At 38.2% G+C, this 19,049-nt stretch overlaps 1 protein-coding gene across 8 annotated transcripts in view; it reads right to left on the minus strand.

The window, feature by feature from the left end:
• The window catches only part of LOC129732839 (histone-lysine N-methyltransferase, H3 lysine-79 specific), a 143,557-nt gene that overhangs the window by 44,966 nt on the left and 79,542 nt on the right, over window positions 1–19,049 (minus strand). For all 8 annotated transcript variants that reach the window (XM_055694131.1, XM_055694130.1, XM_055694135.1 and 5 more), the window contains one exon: window positions 59–415. In XM_055694131.1, the coding sequence (XP_055550106.1) occupies window positions 59–325 (267 nt within the window). In that variant the 5' untranslated portion in view covers window positions 326–415. The remainder of the gene's footprint in view (window positions 1–58; window positions 416–19,049) is intronic.

The following is a 19,049-nucleotide window of genomic DNA, read 5'->3' on the forward strand; positions in this document are numbered from 1 at the left end:
TTTAATATACGTTAACTTTCCTCCATAGATCAATTCAAAAAGTTTAAAGCCAACTTACCAGTGCAGCCACACTATCGATTGCTTTGTTGAACCGATCACAAAGATTTTTCATCGCATCATAATCTCCAGTATCCAGTTCATTCAAATTGATCTCTTCTATAGCGGATTTAATTTCTGGCATATCCTCGCACACCCATCGTACATTTTCGATCAGTTCGATACCATTGTCGTGTCCACCACCAATAGCGAAAGGCCAGTTGTACAGAAAAGGTTCCGCTCCAGCCGGTGACTGTAACTTGAGCTCTTTGTAATTTGGAGTTGCCATATTGCATACACCGTTATCGAATGCCTATTACTAGCCTTGTACACTTTTTTATCTGAACTTTCACAGCAAGTTTATGAAAGCATCACGAATCTGTGAATAAGGAAAATAAATACATACATGTAGAAGCGATTATATTCACTGAACCAGGTATTCACTTATTTATTATTGGAAACGCCACATAACTTTACTTATTTCATAATCTAATTCATGTTATGTGTACACGATAAACTTCATGAGAGAACCAGATGAAATTTGTTAGAACGCAGGAATACTTTTTATCGGTCAACCTGATAGCTTTTATGTGAATACGCTTCATGTGCGTGGACAGATAATAGTTATGAGATTTTTAGATGTGAAAAAATGTGTTTTTCGTCCGTGTATTTAAGATGGCGAACGTTGCAGATAGTTTTCTGGAAGATTTGGCGTTTTTTGAGCATTCCTTGGAATTTATACAACGTAAGTTTAGCAAAATTATGTAAAATAAAAAATAAATCAAATCTATTTTTTAGAGTGTGGAATTCAGCTGTATTAGCTCCTAACATTTTCGTTGGACAACTTCAAGAACAGTTTGGAGCAAAGTTCCGTTGAATGGAGTTAAGTTTTATTAGTAATGTAAGTTCTATTTACAATTATGTTTATTTATTATTTGTAATATACCTCAAACATCATTGAAATAAATGGACAAATTCAATCTCTTATATTTAGTTTTTTAATTTCGGAAAAATGCAACACTTCAAACTAACAGACCGAACATTACATGCACAAGCACATGAAGTATATTAAATGAAACCAATGATTCTCATCGCTGTGAAACACATACAGAACATGTGATTATTCCAATGAATATAACTAAAACCGTAATGTGAGTTTCTAACTGACATGCACATAAATGCTATTGAAAAACCTACATGGAAAAAAACTATATATGTTTTCCAATAACTTTTACATGATTACTTGGTTCAGTGTTGTAACACTGTACTGTTTCAACTAAAGAAATGTAGTTGTGATTGATATCAATTAAACATTTCTAGAGTAACATTTCTAAAGGTTCTATCTGTTCTGATAGACTTCAAATCACCACGACCTATTCGCGTTTACGGTGTTACTGATATTTGTTTAGTTTTTGCATGCAAAAAAGAAGAAAAAAATTTTTTTTTGCTGTTGTCATCCCGCACATTTTGACAATTACATATAAGAGTTCGCGTAGGTGCGAGCAGCCTGTAAAATCTCTTTCAACGCCGTCAAGGCAAATTAAACACGTTTCATGTAGAGATTCCATCATCGAATCAACAAGACAGTTTTGCAGACAAATCTGCACATGGGATGCCACTGGTTTCCATGACATGTTACTTGCACGGTTTGGCGAGTCCAGGGGGATGGCAACCCTATCTCAATCCTACTTCAAATCAAAAAATGCTCATGTTTTTTCATTTATTTTGCATTGAAATGCAGACTAATTGATATGTTTACTTTTTAAATACAAATGGAAATCGTTAAGTTTCAATTTTTTAGGGAAAAATAGATATTTTAGGGAAAAAGGCTATAAAATAATTTTCCTTCTTTTTGCGTAGCTAATGTTTGGTTTTGATATATGAGAAATCTTTTACAAATAACTCTTCAAGGTGGCAATACAGTAGTCAATAGGACGAACACAGATTAAAAAAATAACTTATTTTAATTCTACAAAAAAAAAACGCAAAAAGACGTATAGAGTTTGTGGAAATTTTTGTTAAATATTCTCTTTGAAATATGTCCCAGGTAGGTCCGTTCCGGTTTGGTCCGATATATAATCGAGCTTTGAAGATTCTCTTCTGCGACGCTGACGGTGTCGTATACGATGTTTTGGGGAATCAAAGTTTCTTTCATCTGGTTCAAACCTGAGCAGTCCTTGTTCACATAAGAAGGGGGTTGGATATGCAAGATGAGAACGTACGACCATTTTCCTGACAAAATATGTTACAGAACAGCAAAATATGTTTATTCGTCTGATCAAGCTTGATTTTATTCAACACTACGAGAACTACGAAGCCGCTGCTGACTTTGACTGAAGTCAACAACCAGCATTTCCATAGCTGGGAGAATCATGCCAATTAGGTCTCATGCAAAAAAAAATACAGGGATCTGATTTTCCCGGCGTGAAGCCTAATTTCCCGGTTTTCCCGTCTTTTTTCCCGGTGATTTGAAATAGGGGGTTTTAATTTGAAAAAAATACCTGCTTTTTCTCATACTAATCGATAACCGACCTTTCAGTAGGCATTACGTAATTTGTCTTAGATCTCTACGAGTGTTCTTTGATTTTAAAATTGAAAAATTGTGTTCTCGCCAAACATGTGGAAAGGGCCCATGTGCCATATGTAAACAAGCCAAATTTTCTCGTTTTTTGATTAATACAAACGAAATCTGCCCTTACCAATAAGATTTATTGATAAAAAAATTTACTCTTAATCAAACAATCTTATTTGTACGGGTAGATTAAGCTTGTATTCATTGAAAAACGTGAAATTGTGGCTTGTTTACATATGGCACATGGGCCCTTTTCACATGTTTAGCGAGATTTGTTTTAAATTTTCATTAACTGGCAAGTAGTGCACAGAGTGATATTGCTGTTGCTGGCTTTTGGGGAATATAACCCTGATAGTAAGCAAAGTGACATTTCTGCTGCTGGCTTTTGGAAAATATAATCCTGGTTTACATGTCATGACAGGGATGTCATATGTGAAGACATGTCTTAATATTGAAAACATTTGAGCGCGTGTGAATGAGTGGAAGCCTATTAGTCGATTGATTACCCGCAATCGATTTAATGTGTCACTGGAACGGGGACCGTGTTTACAGATTTCCTATGTATAAAGACATTGTTTTGTAAAGTGTGAAGATATTTGAAAAATGACCTGGCCTCCCCTGATTTCTTAAAACCACTTACAGTTGTTAAAATTCGAAATAGATTTTTTCAATAGTTTTGCTGTTTAAGGTGAAACGGGACGTGGTCGCGATCAACTCGAATTTTGCAATCTAATTTTTACTTGATTTATGAAGACTACGTACATGAAACTTTGATCAATTGTTTTCACAACTGTTGCATGCCTGAAGTAGCAATTTGAGTGCTGTTTATTTAGTGGAAGCCGAATTTTTTTACGCTCAAACTACAAAAGTAAAAAGAACTCTAACCTCAAAATTGTATAGGAAAAGACCACAATCCCGTTTCACCTTAAAATAAGAAAAGTCAGTATTACTTTTGACAAAAAAATAATAATATACATACCCCTAAAACGCCCTATTCCATGCTTTTTCCGGCTTTTCCCGGTAGAGCGGCCACCCTGTCATTGACACATTTTTTGTTGAGGTTTTAACCGGCGGTCATTCACCAGTCAATGAAAACTATGTTATATTGCATACTGTTTAAGCAACATCAAATAATTCTTACATTCTGATTGCAAACTAGAGGTGCACCGAATAATAGGGCTGGGAAAAAGTTATTTTTGAAAATTACCGAATATTCGGATTATCGAAAAATGATTTAAACTAGACTTTGTCTAGGGTAATCCACTCTAATTGATGAGTTATTTGGTTTTTAATTTTTCTCATTTAATCATCATGTTCTGTTGAATATTCGGCCGTCCGTCCGGCTGAATATTCGGCTGAACAGGCGGCCGAATACTCAACGAAACATGATGATGAGATGAGAAAAATTAAAAACCAAATTATTCTTGACTTGATGTGACTTATCCTAGACAAGCTCAAGTTAAAACCATTGTTCTGTAAACTGAAAATTCGGTACTTTCCACAACAAATCTTTTTCCTAGCCCTATTATTCGGTGCACCTCTATTGCAAACCATATCAATGCGGCTCTGCTGCATAGTCGAGGGCAGGGAATCAAGGCGGCTCTAAGTCAATGCTATTCAATTTCAATTGAAATAAATTAAGATTGCATACGCTTTGACAAACAAGTTCTTGAGTCGCATTTTTATCGGTGCTGTCTGAGATTGTCATTTTCGGTTGTCAGTTAGAGCGCAGAATTCTAATTTTTCTTTAAAATCACAACATTAATTCAATCAAGAAATACTACAAGGTATACAGTCCTAGGGTTGTATGAAATAGTGACGTGGGACTAAACACTGTTATTAAAAGGATTTTTGTTACAAAGGTAACAGAATCTGCAGATCAATTCGTTTGTTCAGTGAATTACGTATTTTTATTCTCAGCCGCTCTTTAATTTTTTTTATAAATATATTTAACAACACTCGAAAGAATATCGTTTACATTTGGCGATGTTGTAGTGTTTTTTTTGTGTGCAAAAAATATTTATTTGACAAGGCACAAGCGTATCGTTGTTGTTGAAGAAGCAACAAGAATTTCATAATGGATCCAAATCAGAATTGACTCTATTTCCTCAAAAAACAAATCCTATAATACTTTATCATAATGAATGGTTTTGTCTTATTGACCTCTGATTAAATCAAATTCATTATATGAATCTTACTCCGAAAGTAGTATCGAAGCCGGAATAAACAAACATAAGAAGCTATGTTAAGCAGCAATATAGCAATCAACAATTTCAAAAAAGTTATTTCGCTGTACCATAAGGACAGCTCATATACTACATTATATGTTAAGCTAAAAATATTGTCTTAGTAAATAAATCTTAGTAAATGGACCATGATATCACAAGCAGAAGCAGAAAAAAGGGTTATTTAAAACTATTCGAAAAACTTTCACCTTCGAGACATCAAATTAGTCTAATTTCATGAAAGCAAACATAAATTGACCTATTGGAAAGACTCTATCATTTTTTTTCGATATTGGTACAGAGAGAATGTCACAGGGAATGGTAGGTGTCTATTAACGTCTGTGCTAGGAATTATCGCATGTAATTGGTTCATTGTTCGCGTAAATTTGTCCTTGAAACTTTTTATCAATATTTTCCGCTTAGTAAAGAAATAATAATGATAACTAGCGTATTACAAAATTGTTCAACATTTTATCTCTCCAACAACATACTGGTTATTGTTGTAGGAAAAGGAAGTGGTACAATAATAAAAATAAAAAAAAAAAAAGAGAGTCGTGTTGTAATATTATTCTGTGACAGTTCTGCCATATTCTCAGTTCAAACATATCGTTGTTACCCGAAAGAATGTCTGAACTGTTTTATTTTGCTCTTTTCCCCTCCGTTAGAAAACATTATTATTCCGAATCATTCGCGCTCCAAACAAAGAGTTTCCTCAATGTACCATTCGAGTTGTTTTCCTCTTTTCAACTCTTTGAATTGCTTCCCCTTTGCAACCGTTCCCCTTCGCTGCGTGGGCTGTGATTGGTTAAAGCACTCTAGCGTTTGCTATATAAGAACCAGGGATTTCACTAGCGAGCTCATTCACTAGTCTGACGCTATAGACGACACTCGTAGGATGGAAGCCAAACAGCAGCATGCGGCGTTGAGCCTGGGAGCCGAACAGCAGCAACAACCGACGTCGAGCTTGGAAGCCGAACAGCGTCAGCGCATCGAATTGCGCAGCGCAATTGACCGATTCATGCGGCGGGCGGAGAAACACGATTCAGTCGAACCGAAGGAAGCCGGCAAATACGTGAGGCCGTTACCGACCTCGGTTTCGACAATGGCGCAGCTGGTAGCGGTTCTGACCAGCGTTGCCAGGTATCCAGATTTAGCTGGATTATCCAGATTTTTGGACATGTATCCAGGTAAACAGCTTTGATGTCAAATTATCCAGATTTTTCATGGATGATCCAGATTTTATCCAGATTTTATTTTCTCTGTTCCGCAAAAAGGTCATCACTTCAATTTTGGCGCGGAATTTTGCAATTTTGTCACCTCAAATTTTGCGTACACCAAGACTTTTATCCGAAAAATTAACCTTTCACCCCACGAAATGACTGCCAGATTTTTTCCAGATTTTTATTTTGCCTTTTCCAGATTTTTTAAAAAATGACCTGGCAACGCTGGTTCTGACAAGCATTTAAGGTGAGAAAATGGTAGAGATAGTGTAGTGAACGATACGGGTTGTAGGGTAGTTTGGGGTAATTTGGACCCCTGGGGTGAAATGGACAGGTGCTTTATCTCGGAAAGTATTACTTTTTTGGGTTCCATGTACTACTTCATCCTTTCCTTGAACTACTAAACCCTAACTAACATGAAAATTTCATGGTTTGCTGTGACAGGTGCACCGCGGTGCCAATGTAAACAAAGGAAACTTCAAAAGTTGATGTTGCTGTAAGTTTTACGCTCGTGTATTTAAGGTTTTTGAGAACTTCTTTAATGTTTTCAGTCTAATTTGCTTTGCAGCCGTGTTTGTCTAGTGAAAGACTACATTTTAATGAAAGATTGCGATAAGTTTGATCGAAAATAGTGCAAGGAATTGAGTTTTTAGAAAGGCTTCCTGTTTGGGGTAAAATGGACAGTTTTTATGGGGTGATATGGTCAAGCGAGTTTGAAGTAAATTCTTTTGTCGGACTGATGCCGCGGGCATATAAAAACGGACGGATAGACGGTGGTGAACAAAGGATGAACTGTAAAAAGTATTGCAGGCAATCCTGGATGATTTATTTGTACGAAAAGTGTTTTCAATACTCCGCACAATGGCGGCTTTCTGAACAAAAGTTGTAAAAAACCTAAAATTTTTTCTTAGATGATTGAAAATGACGTATAATGCCAATTTTTGGGTGCTGAACTCATTTCTGATGTCAAAAAATGTTATTCACCTAAAATGCCGTTAAACCTTTCTTATTATCAGAATCATTTCTTTTGTTCAGATCATGCTCTACATTACATTGGTATACTTGTTCTTTATCGAAAAATTTTATACCCGTATTTTTTTGTTTGGTCCTTAGTGTGATCCTTTTTGAACTAGGGTTGCCAAAAATCGGCAATCATTTTCCAAAAAATTGTAACTTTTGTGTCGTTTGGCCGATTAAAAGAATTAATGGAAAATGTAAGTAATTTGATAGGCATAACATAAGAAATCGTACATCAAAGTACATTCGTTATATGTTTTCCTGTTTCGCGGATTTAGGATTAACGGATTTGGAACGACGATATGCAAACCGGAACCCAAAAATTCGAAAAGTACGATTTATTTAACTATTTTTTTTATCTATTTCACGAAATTGTACGGTACACATGAGTTCTGAAATACATAATTTTTGGCTTTCAGGCAAACTTGATTCAAAAACTGGTTGTATTTTTGGTAAACATTGGGAAATGAAAAAAAATAACATAAATTTCCCTTCAAAACGAAACTTGTTGATCCAAAATCAGATCAAAATTGAGGGAGTTACAGGTATTCGAAGTTAAGCTTAAAATTGTGATTTTCAAAGATAAAAATCATTGAAATTTCCTGACACAGCAACATTCAATGTGCTGCCAAAAATTGGTATATCGTCCGATTCCCATGAAACTTACGTCACACACACACACATAGACAGACACGCACAGTCACACACACAGTCACACACACATTCACACACACACACACAGTCACACACACAGTCACACAACCACAGTCACACACACACACACACACACACACACACACACACACACACACACACATTTCGATTATCATTCCGTATGCCTAATACCACCTTCTACTGTGTATTAAGTAACTATTGGTACTATAAAACTCACACTTTTCAATATCATGATTTTTTCGTGCAGAAACATAGAAAACAGATCAATATTACCATAATACATTACGTTTATGGGATAGAAAAAACAGGTTACGAAATAACAGAAGTTTTCCTTAGGGGGTCCAAATTACCACAAACTACCCTATACAGATCCCGATAGAAAAAGACGGCAGTGATTTCTTAAAAAAAAAACGATAGAAAAGGCGGTGGTTAATTTTCAATAACCCCGATTGAAAAGGCGGTGGTTAATTATTCAATAACTCCGATTGAAAAGGCGGTGGTTAAATTTATATGAACCCCGATAGAAAAGGCGGTGGTTAATATTCAATAACCCCGATTGAAAAAGCGGTGGTTAATTTTCAATGACCCCGATTGAAAAAAGGCGGTGGTTAATCATTCAATACTTTCGATTGAAAAGGCGTTGGTTAAATTTATATGAACCCCGATAGAAAAGACGGTGTTTTTTTGTTTATTTATTTGTTATACTAAATAAATAAATAAATTATACTACTCGATTGAAAGGCGGGTAGTTAAGCGTTAGTAGACCTCGAATGGAGAAGCGATGGTCGATAGTATGTAGTACACCGAATGAAATACGGCAGAGTTTGTTGTATTAAACACTGATCGAAAAGACAATGGTGTAGTGTAATAATTTTGAAAGGATATGATTATTTGCCAGCAAATGAGAATAGAAATGTAAGAAGCATTTTTTTCTTTCTTTTTTTTCGGCAGAGTAACCAAACGAAAAACTACTGAAAAGTTAATAGACGAGCTGCCAGAAGTAAAAGCTGAGTTAGAGAGAACTCGTTTCGAAAACGAAGAACTAAGTCACATTGTGGCTGAAATAAGGCAGAATGGAAACGAATTCTATGACGCTAGATCGAGCACCATGCGTAATGAACACAGTACCGCGAATGAGATTTTACTCGCCACAATGAGTAATATGTCGCTGAGCAGTATCAATATTCCTGAATGTGTTCCAGTTACTGGTGATAAGGAAATAAACAAAAGATCTTATGATCACTGGAAAAATGTTTTGATTGTATCTCTGAACTTAATTCAAGCGACTGACGAGTCAACCAGCATCGATTTGCTACGTATCAAAGCAGGCCCTATGATACTCGAGATACTTAATGCTACTAGTACACAGCCTGGGATGCCGGATGAAGGAAGATACCCATACTCAAACGCAATAGCACGATTGGATGCTCATTTCAGTTCGAGGGCGTACGTGCTATCTCAACGCAATAAATTAGCGAACATGGTACAGAGCAGCGGAGAGTCGATCATTGAATATGTTCAACGGGTTGCAGCGGCATCCAAATTATGTGACTACAAGCAGGACGAGGAATTTGAGGCAATTTCGCGAACGTTGACTAGAGGATCAAAGGATAGTCGTGTAAGAACGCTAGCTTATCGCGTTTTAATCGATGGAGGCTCCTTGAACGAGCTGATGGACCGCGTACGCATACGCGAAGTTGAATTGGAGAACGAAAACGATTATCGTAGATTACATCAGCAGCAGTCTGCCACGTTGCAGCGATTTCACGACAGCCATATTTTGGACAAGAACCAGCAAGAGGATACAGCAACAATCGGGGTAGAGGTTCATTTGGTAACGGTGCATTAAGAAATTCGAGACGTGTTAGATCCTGTTGAAGATGTTTGAGTGTTTACCACTCAGCGGAGGAGTGTTTCCATGCCGACAAAATTTGTCGCAGTTGCAATCGTCGTGGGCACATTGCTCGAGCTTGTTCCACACAAATAAAACAAGAACCAAGCAAACGGCAGAGTACTACAAATATAACTGAGCCACCAACCAAAATTGCTACTGTCCAAGAAAATGATAGAAAGTTCGAGCTAACAGAGGTAACCGAAGATGATAATGTCTAAAAATTTTTTTATTCTTTAAATCGATTCCTTACTATTTAAAATTCTAAGCAAATAAAATCGTTGAAGCAACTGGAAATGAATTGTGTTTTAATGTGATCTTTGCAGGTATACGGACTCACGAACAATGAGCAAAAAGTTGCAAATCTTGATAGGGTTGAATCGAATGATAAGGCAGCATACGTCAATGCATATGTCTCGGGAATAAAAGTTCTTTTCTACATTGACTCTGGGGCACAAGTCGCTACAATTACAGCCGAGTCTTTCGATGCTCTTCTTCAGAATGAAACCGCCAGAAGAAATTTATATGAGTTAACATATGGATCAGATAGAACGCTACGAGGTTATGCATCGCAAGGAACTATTGAGGTGGTAGCCACTAGAGATGGTCGGGTTTCGGGTTTTCAAACCCTGTTCTTCATTGTTGGTGGTCCCGAAAGGGAGTTCGGATATCCGTCTCGTCGTTGATCTGCGTGGCCCTAACAAGTGCATTCATCGAACGCCTTTTAGTATGCCAACGTTGGAGTCAATATTGTTGAAATTGCACGGAGCAAAATATTTTTCCACAATCGACCTCAAAAATGCTTTCTTCCATATAGAACTCGATAAAAGTTCAAGGCACCTTACAAATTTCTTCACGGGTGAAGCCCTTTATAGATGCTGCCGACTTCCATTTGGTCTCACAAACGCCCCAGATATTTTCCAGGAAGTTATGCAAACTGTTGTTTTGTCAGATTGTGAGGGGACTGTAAACTATCTGGATGATATCTTGGTATACGGTCAAGGAAAAGAAGAACATGACAAAAACCTCCGGAAAGTTCTAGAAAAGCTCAAAGACCATAATGTGCGAATTAATTACGAGAAATGTTCTTTCGGTAAAGAAATAGTCCAATTCCTAGGTTTCAAAGTATCGAACGAAGGCTGGCAAATCGAAAACGAAAAAATCAGTGCAATTAGGAATGCGCGTAAGCCTGAATCTTTGTCAGAAGTGAAAAGCTTTCTTGGGCTTGTCACATTCATTGACAGATTCATTCCTCAGAGAGCAGACAAAACCCGTCACCTGCGAGCACTTTCTAATGCGCAAGATTTTTATTGGAATCAAGACCTTGAAGATGAGTTCAACTACTTGAGATCCAATGCTTGGAAACAAATCAAAACTCTGGGATATTTCAGTCGTGACGATGAAACCGAGTTGTTCGTGGATGCTTCACCGTACGAGATAGGGGCCGTGCTAGTGCAGTATAGTGCTGACTCCAAGCCTCGTGTTATTTCTTGTGCGTCGAAGGCATTGACGATGGCCGAAAAAAGATATCCACATACACAAAAGGAAGCTCTTGCAATGACATGGGGTGTTGAACGGTTTTCGGTATATCTTTTGAACATATTTACAATACGAACGGATGCAAAATCTAATGAATTCATTTTCGGCGGTGCTCATCGGATCGGGAAAAGAGCAGTTTCACGAGCTGAAGCATGGGCTTTAAGATTGCAGCCGTACAACTTCAAAGTTGCTCGCGTACCAGGCGAGTTAAACATAGCCGATGTATTATCCCGAATATTATCAGAAACACAAGAAGCAGAATTATTCGACGAATCCAATGAAAAGCATCTTTTGTATTTTCTCGATTCTAGTAAAATGGAACTTACTTGAAAGAAATTGAAATCGAAGCTGAAAAAGATGCCGAACAGAATCTTGTACGTGATTCTATTAAGAATAACCATTGGGACAAATCATTAAAGCGGTATGAATCAGAAGCGAAAAACCTAAGAATTCTTGGGGCTCTCGTATTTTTGAATGACCGAGTGATTCTACCCTGTGTTCTTCGCGATAAGGCGCTCAGCTCAGCTCATCAAGGACATATGGGTGCGGTTTCAATGAAGAAGATTCTCAGAAATTATTTCTGGTGGCCAGGCATGGCTAAACAAATAGAAGCTTTTGTTAAAGGGTGTGAAACATGCTTCCGAATGTCTAAGAGAAATCCACCATTTCCGTTAACCAATCGTATCTTGCCCAATGGGCCCTGGGAAATTCTCCAGATAGACTTTTTTCATTCAAAGATTGTGGGTCTGGAGAGTTTTTGGTTGTGGTAGATACGTACTCACGATCAGCGAAGGAAAAAAATCACCTCTAGCGATTAATGAGTAGACATAAAACAAGCCTAAGATGCGTTGAAATCGTCGTCAGTATGCGAAAAACCAAGTATCGGTGCTGGTGCACTCTCTTTGCTTTCCTCTTTACGATATATTTCTATTCATTAGTGTACACCACAACACGTGGTTCTCAATGTGTACAACTCGGTATATGAAGTTATTCGTCTCTGTTACACAGAGGGATCAGAATTTGTTATATCCTTATTCATTTGACTCATGAATATGATTTTTTGTCAGAAAAAGAAAGAAAATGACAGTGTATGCCCACCTACTCTCGCTTCAACTCAACCGCTGCCGAAGTAGTCCGTTCCCCCACATATTCCCTCTCACCGCACCCAACCTCTGCTGCTGTTCAGGCGATATGATATTCTCCTGTTGCTATCCTTTCTTCCCCTAACTACCGGCCTATGGAAAGACAAACGCAACGATCGAATCGCTTCTCAGAGCTGATGTAGTCTAGTCGTGTGTTTGTTTTCTCCCAGAAACCTATGCACCATATCATCATTTCATTATGGGTTGAGAGGATTCAAGTTCAGTCGCGGCCTGTACACTTCGTGAAGTGCACAAGTGATGAATTAACGACGATTGCATCATATTCGTTTCGTTTCCATCACTGCTCACGATATCTACACGTAGTAGAAATGAAAAATACCGACGCAGAAAGCACTAATGCAGCATTGAGTAGAATTTTTGAAGTTTGGGGATACCCCATGGCAATCCACAGCGACAACGGCCCACCTTTTCAAGGAGAAAAGTTTGTCAAAACATGGGAAGACCGAGGCGTCAAAATATGGAAGGCAATCCCATTGAGTGCTCAGTCGAACGGAGCTGTAGAACGCCAAAACAAAGGATTGAAGGGAGCATTGACAGCTGCGAAGCTTGATAACGTCAATTGGAAATTGGCCCTTGAAAAGTACTTGCACATGCATAACAAGGTACGACCACTATCAAGACTCGGCGTAACACCATTTGAATTACTCGTTGGTTGGAGATTCAGGGGGACGTTTCCATTTTTGTAGGAAACAGTATCCTCGAATCAAATTGATCGACAAGATGTGCGCGAGAAAGATGCCTTTACTAAACTTGACAGCAAACAATACGCGGATTCGACCAGAAGGGCTAAGGAATCCGAGATAATAGTTGGAGATAAAGTTCTTTTAGCTCAAAATACAGGACATAAGGGAGAACCGACATTTTCAGAGGATCGCTTCACTGTTTTAACTAGAGACGGTGCAAGAGTTGTGGTGCAAAGTGACAGAGGTGTGCAATACTCGAGAAATGTTCAGGATGTTAAGAAGGCTCCTAGTATACTATGCAGAGCAGAGAGGAATGAATTTGCATCGGAAACTCGAATTTCGGATTCCTCTGACGAAGTACAAATGGAAAATGAGTGTGGAAAACCAAAACGTTTGAGAAAGAAACCTTCTCGTTTCAACGACATGGTAAATTAATAAAAAATTAAAAAAAAAGAGAGAGTCGTGTTGTAATATTATTGTGTGACAGTTCTGCCATATTCTCAGTTCAAACATATCGTTGTTACCCGAAAGAATGTTTGAACTGTTTTATTTTGCACTTTTCCCCTCCGTTAGAAAACATTATTATTCCGAATCATTCGCGCTCCAAACAAAGAGTTTCCTCAATGTACCATTCGAGTTGTTTTCCTCTTTTCAACTGTTTGAATGGCTTCCCCTTTGCAACCGTTCCCCTTCGCTGCGTGGGCTGTGATTGGTTGAAGCACTCTAGCGTTTGCTATATAAGAACCAGGGATTTCACTACCAAGCTCATTCACTAGTCTGACGCTATAGACGACACTCGTAGGATGGAAGCCAAACAGCAGCAAGCGGCGTTGAGCCTGGGAGCCGAACAGCAGCAACAACCGACGTCGAGCTTGGAAGCCGAACAGCGTCAGCGCATCGAATTGCGCAGCGCAATTGACCGATTCATGCGGCGGGCGGAGAAACACGATTCAGTCGAACCGAAGGAAGCCGGCAAATACGTGAGGCCGTTACCGACCTCGGTTTACGACAATTGTTATCCCTCTTTTGGTTATGCTGTTATTATCGTTTGAAATCTGACGCAACATTTGCCTGTTTCATTTCCAATTTTACAAAATGCGTTCCAGTATAGAATTTTTTCCAATAACTCGTTTATTTGACACGGCACAATGTCATTAGGTTTACGGTGCCCGATACAAAAATAAAAAAACACTTCTACCGCTATTTATTATCAATAGTTGCATTATGTTTTCTTGTTTTTTTTTGTCTTTATTAGAGAGGCTTTCAGCTTTTTGCTGGTTCGCCTAAACTGTTTTCTTGTTGTGGGGCCATTTCGGTTGTTACTACTCGTAGTTATCTTTTTTCGAGGTGATGAACTAACATTCTTGCCTGCCTCCGGTATAGAACAAATCGTCTCGTTTTCGCTGGCTGACAACTCGCTATCGCCTATAATCGAAGTTTTATTTTTCGGAGTCTACGTTTCATCTCTTTAAACGCGTTGGCATCAGTATTAGGTAGTGGGCCTTAGTTTGCGCTGGTGTACTGCAGCGATTCTCAACCTTTTTTGTCCGCATACACTTTTGCGATATTTTACAAATCAATTGTACCCCGATTTTTTTTTTCGAATGATTTTTCATATGGCAATTTTTGAAAATAACTGAATCAATCTGTAATAAAGTTAGTAATACCCTCCAATTCTACAACGGAAAAAAATATTTTTCAACATTTTATCTCAAACATTGTGTAATTTGCTTTGTCCGCCATTACTGATGTTTTTCTCGCGGAGGCTTTCGAGTACCTTTAGGGGTACGCGTATCCCAGGTTGAGAACCGTTGCGTAACTGTTTCAGTTGCCGGCAGCTTCGCTTTTGGATGTTGTGTTGTTGTCTTTGTTGTTTCCGATGATGATAATTTCTTTGATGGCTGTTTATTACTTTTTTCGTCGTTGGGTGTCGAGGATGACGAACTGTGTTGGACCGCTTTATTGCGGGGGCTTCCCGGATGAGCTTCTGGGCCACACCATTGGCAAGTTGCGCGTGGATTCTTGTAGGTAACCAAACTTTGTTCGGAGTATGTTCTATCTACGGGTAAACGTGACAAAACTCGGTATTGGTTTGGCTAAACGCACGCCTTTGTAAACATCCGGAAAGAAGTTTCTTCTCTATACTCGCCTCACGTTCTTTTGACCTCGGACTGAACGCCCTTGGAAGGTCATGGGTGCGTACATCAATAGCATTGTCTTCCATGTACAGAATGAACTTCGTTCCTGGAAAAGTAATAACTTCTCTAATTAAAGCCTCAATTCTAAAAAAACTTTTAAGCACTGCACATTGCACTACAATTACCGATTTTTTCTCGCATAGAGGCGTTTATGTCAAATTCTCGCGTAATTATTCAAACCGGCATAAGTCGCGAAATTTGAACAAACGATGTTTTTGTGTTATTTTATGTTATGTTTTGACTTTGTTTGTGTTTTACTCAACACAAGTGAATTTAGAAGACGTTAAACGACGCAAACAAAATGACGTATTTTACAAACGTTATTCTAGGTATTCTTCTTTTCGTTCAAAATTACCCACGTAAAAAATTTTAATTTTTCGGCACGACGCTTGCCAGTGTCACCAAAAATATTTAATAAAGAAAATATCAATATCTAGGCTTTTTCAAGTTCTGGGTTTCAATTATAATTAATTTATTTGGTAATGGTTGCTCAAAGAATCCTAAATTGATTTAAAGATATGTCATGGATTTATTTGAACTAGTAATAATTTCAACTTATTCCAGATTCCGCTTGCTTTTCATGAAATAAATCTGCAATCGTTCATCATACGTGGTTTCAAAAACATTATTAATATTTCGAATGATGATTTTCACATATATTACGCAGTCCGGTGTATGAAAAAGTTTTGAGAAGTTGTTGAACGAAACGCAGTTCACTTGCTAAGCAGAAACAGTGTAAACCATAAATATCAAAAGTGTTTGCAGCACGGCCAATCGTACCGACTTATAACAAAATTCAACACTAGCGCATTGTTGATAGAATCGATCAATCAGAGACGGCTTTCACTTTGACAGAACTTTGGGTGATTTTTGGTTTCTATTGTCACGCCCTGTCCTAGATTTTTGCCAAAACGTACAGATACACGCAAAAGTTGAAGTCTTGTACAATCATTGTGTCTTCCCGATTCGCACAAATGTTGCACAGAAATCGCACAATAAATGTGTGAAACACATAACGCAACAATTGTACTGCGAATACATTGACACAGAATGAAAACAGAATATGTCTGTGCACGCGCTTTTTTCTCAAGCGACGAGAGAAATTTCTCTCTCGCTCGTGGAATTTCCATGTATGTGCGACAAGACTAGACACGTCACATACATGCATGAAGAAGGAAAAGTATCTCGAAAGCGTGTGTGCAAAAGACTTGAAAAGCGTAGCATATGTCTCGTTCTCAAGCAGAAAGGAGGAGAATGGTTTTGCCTCTCGCTCGCTTTGCAATGCTGCTTGATACCAGTTGAAACTGTTGAGGTGTAGTAGTTTGGAGCTGCCAAATACATTGGAGAAACGCTAGAGCATCAATTGCGTTATGCCCAACACGCAATCATTGTACTGGTTCCGAATTACATCAACAATTGCTCTAAAAACGCACAATTTTGTACTGGTTTCGCACCATCCAACTTTTGCGTGTAGGTACAAAATTTTTGAAGGGACCATCAAATATTGATATTTTTCACTTGGTGTACCTGAGATCATTTGAGATGTATCCCTTGGAAAACGAAAAAAAATCCTGTAAAGCTCGATGCGAAGAGTTAGAGTTAGTGTTTTATGTAAACGTTGTTGTTGCCCTGCTTTCCTTCTCGGAAGACTTGAAAACAAATTCCAAATTTAATAAAAATATATTCATTTATCATCTCCCAGATGGTCTCGAGGTACGATGCTGGCCTAACAAGCCAGTCGTCGTTGGTTCGAGTCTCGGCTCGGGAGAGACTGTTAGGCCAATGTCAAACGAAGCGAAGCGTCAAGCATATGAGAAGCGGTATAAACAGGAGCGTTGGGTGAAGCTTCCTATGACATACTGGAGCGAGCGTCACAAATGTTTTGTGTTGTCATATTCCTAGATTCCAGTAGCGGTTTCGTTTGAAGGGAATATTAGTTTTTAGTAAACATAGAGATTTTTTTATGAAATAGAATAATATTTCTGAAGTAAGTTGTACTACAGACGTAGTAAAAAATGTAAGAAATTATTCTTAATTTCAAACCCTTTGAGCCCGAGCAACGTTCATTGATAATGGGGCTTATTACGGATGTCACCTCAAGGTGAGAACAAAGTGAAAAAATCTCACGGTGAAAAAAGACGCGTGCAAATCAAATGGGAATCACTTTCACCGTGCTTTTACGGTTGTCACCTCACCGTGAAGTGACTTCCGTAATATCGGTTAGGATTTGAATAACCCATGTGAGCTCAGCTAGTTACTCAGCGGCTTACGTTTTCGCGACCAAAGAATTTTAACATGCTAGATTCCTGGCCATTCGAATCAGAACTCAACAAAATAAATCGAAAGTACCAGTGTTATTTTCCTGACGACCTGAAAATTTTTCCCGATAGTAGGGCATCGAACGTCTTCGTCAGTGGTTTTCTTCGGCAGTTTTTCTGCAGCAATCTTATGCAAAAGGGGCCCGAAGAAAACCACTGACGAAGACGTTAGATACCCTTTTTTCTTTCCGAAAAATGTACTTTTTTTGAGATTTAGGACCAAATTAAAGCAAATATAAAGCATCTGGCGATATCAAGTTTAGTCTGAACATGGTATTACTGCACTAACATTTTCTAAACATTTTAACATTTTCTAAAGGAAAATGTATTTTATTGGCTTTTTTTGGATTACCAAAACAAAACAAATATAAAGCACCTGGTGATGAAAGATTTAGTCTGAATATGGTGTTACCGCGTACGTATACGCGCGTCAAAACACTACTCGTTTTGTTTCGCCGCCTCCACTGACGCGTCTTTGCCGTTCCAGTATGACCGGTTTGAGCGTTTCATATAGACGTTCGAAGAAGTAGCTCAGACGCCTTTGCGACGCTTTTTGCTTCGCTTCATTTGACGCCTCAGTATGTCATTAGCCTTAGTGTCAGTAGGATCGTAGCACTAGCCCCGCAATTGTCCTGTACACTAAACAGTTGGCTGCGAAGTCTATATAACAAACAGAAGGTCGAGTTCCGAAGCGGAATGTAGCACCAAGACCATCATCAACTGAGTGAAAAAAAATGGCCACTTCTGTTGGTTATTAAGGTTAAGAAAAGTGATCTTTCTCTGCAACACAAGTTTTACAGGTACTTATTTTCGGAAGAAAAAGTATAGCTGAAAAAGATTTTCACCCTTCCAGGACAGATGAAAATGTGGCAACACTGCTCACACAGCATTTTGACGTAAATTAGCCAATAGAATATAGAAAGGTACGAAGATGGTTTGAGTCTCAGGTTTAAAGGGCTTCTTTTTTGTTAACAGTGATGACGTTGAACTCCAAAAAACATTGTGGAAAAAATAATGTTCGGCAGATTTTTTTCACAAGTTTTTTAAAGTTTTAAGCTGAAAATACCTTCCTGTGCCGTTAGAAAATGCGGAATAACGTTTTGAATGACATTTGCTCGTTGACCGAGATCTACGTCACAAACCAGAAGCACGTTTTTTTTGCTTATTTTTCGCTACTAACACAGACAAATGTCTTCTTCTTTGTCATTGGTGTAAAACCGGTTAATGGAAACGCAAATGTCCACGTCCCACGATAGGAGGGGGAGGGAGTAATGATAATGTCCACGTGGACACGATATTTTTCCAAAAAATGGAAATCTGCCAAAATAGAATAAAAAATAGCTGTTGTGGTTTTAGAATCGCTGTCAGCTGTATTTGTGACAAATTTGGCTTCTAGATAAAATTCTTTTTTGATCGTTTTCATTCGTTAGCAGAGATCTTTGAAGCATTTTCTACTAAGCTCAATTAATGGAATAATTTTTGTCTTTAGTCTCATTCATCTAACAATCCACA

Source organism: Wyeomyia smithii, chromosome 3, assembly GCF_029784165.1.
Source record: "Wyeomyia smithii strain HCP4-BCI-WySm-NY-G18 chromosome 3, ASM2978416v1, whole genome shotgun sequence".
NCBI classification, from domain to species: domain Eukaryota; kingdom Metazoa; phylum Arthropoda; class Insecta; order Diptera; family Culicidae; genus Wyeomyia; species Wyeomyia smithii.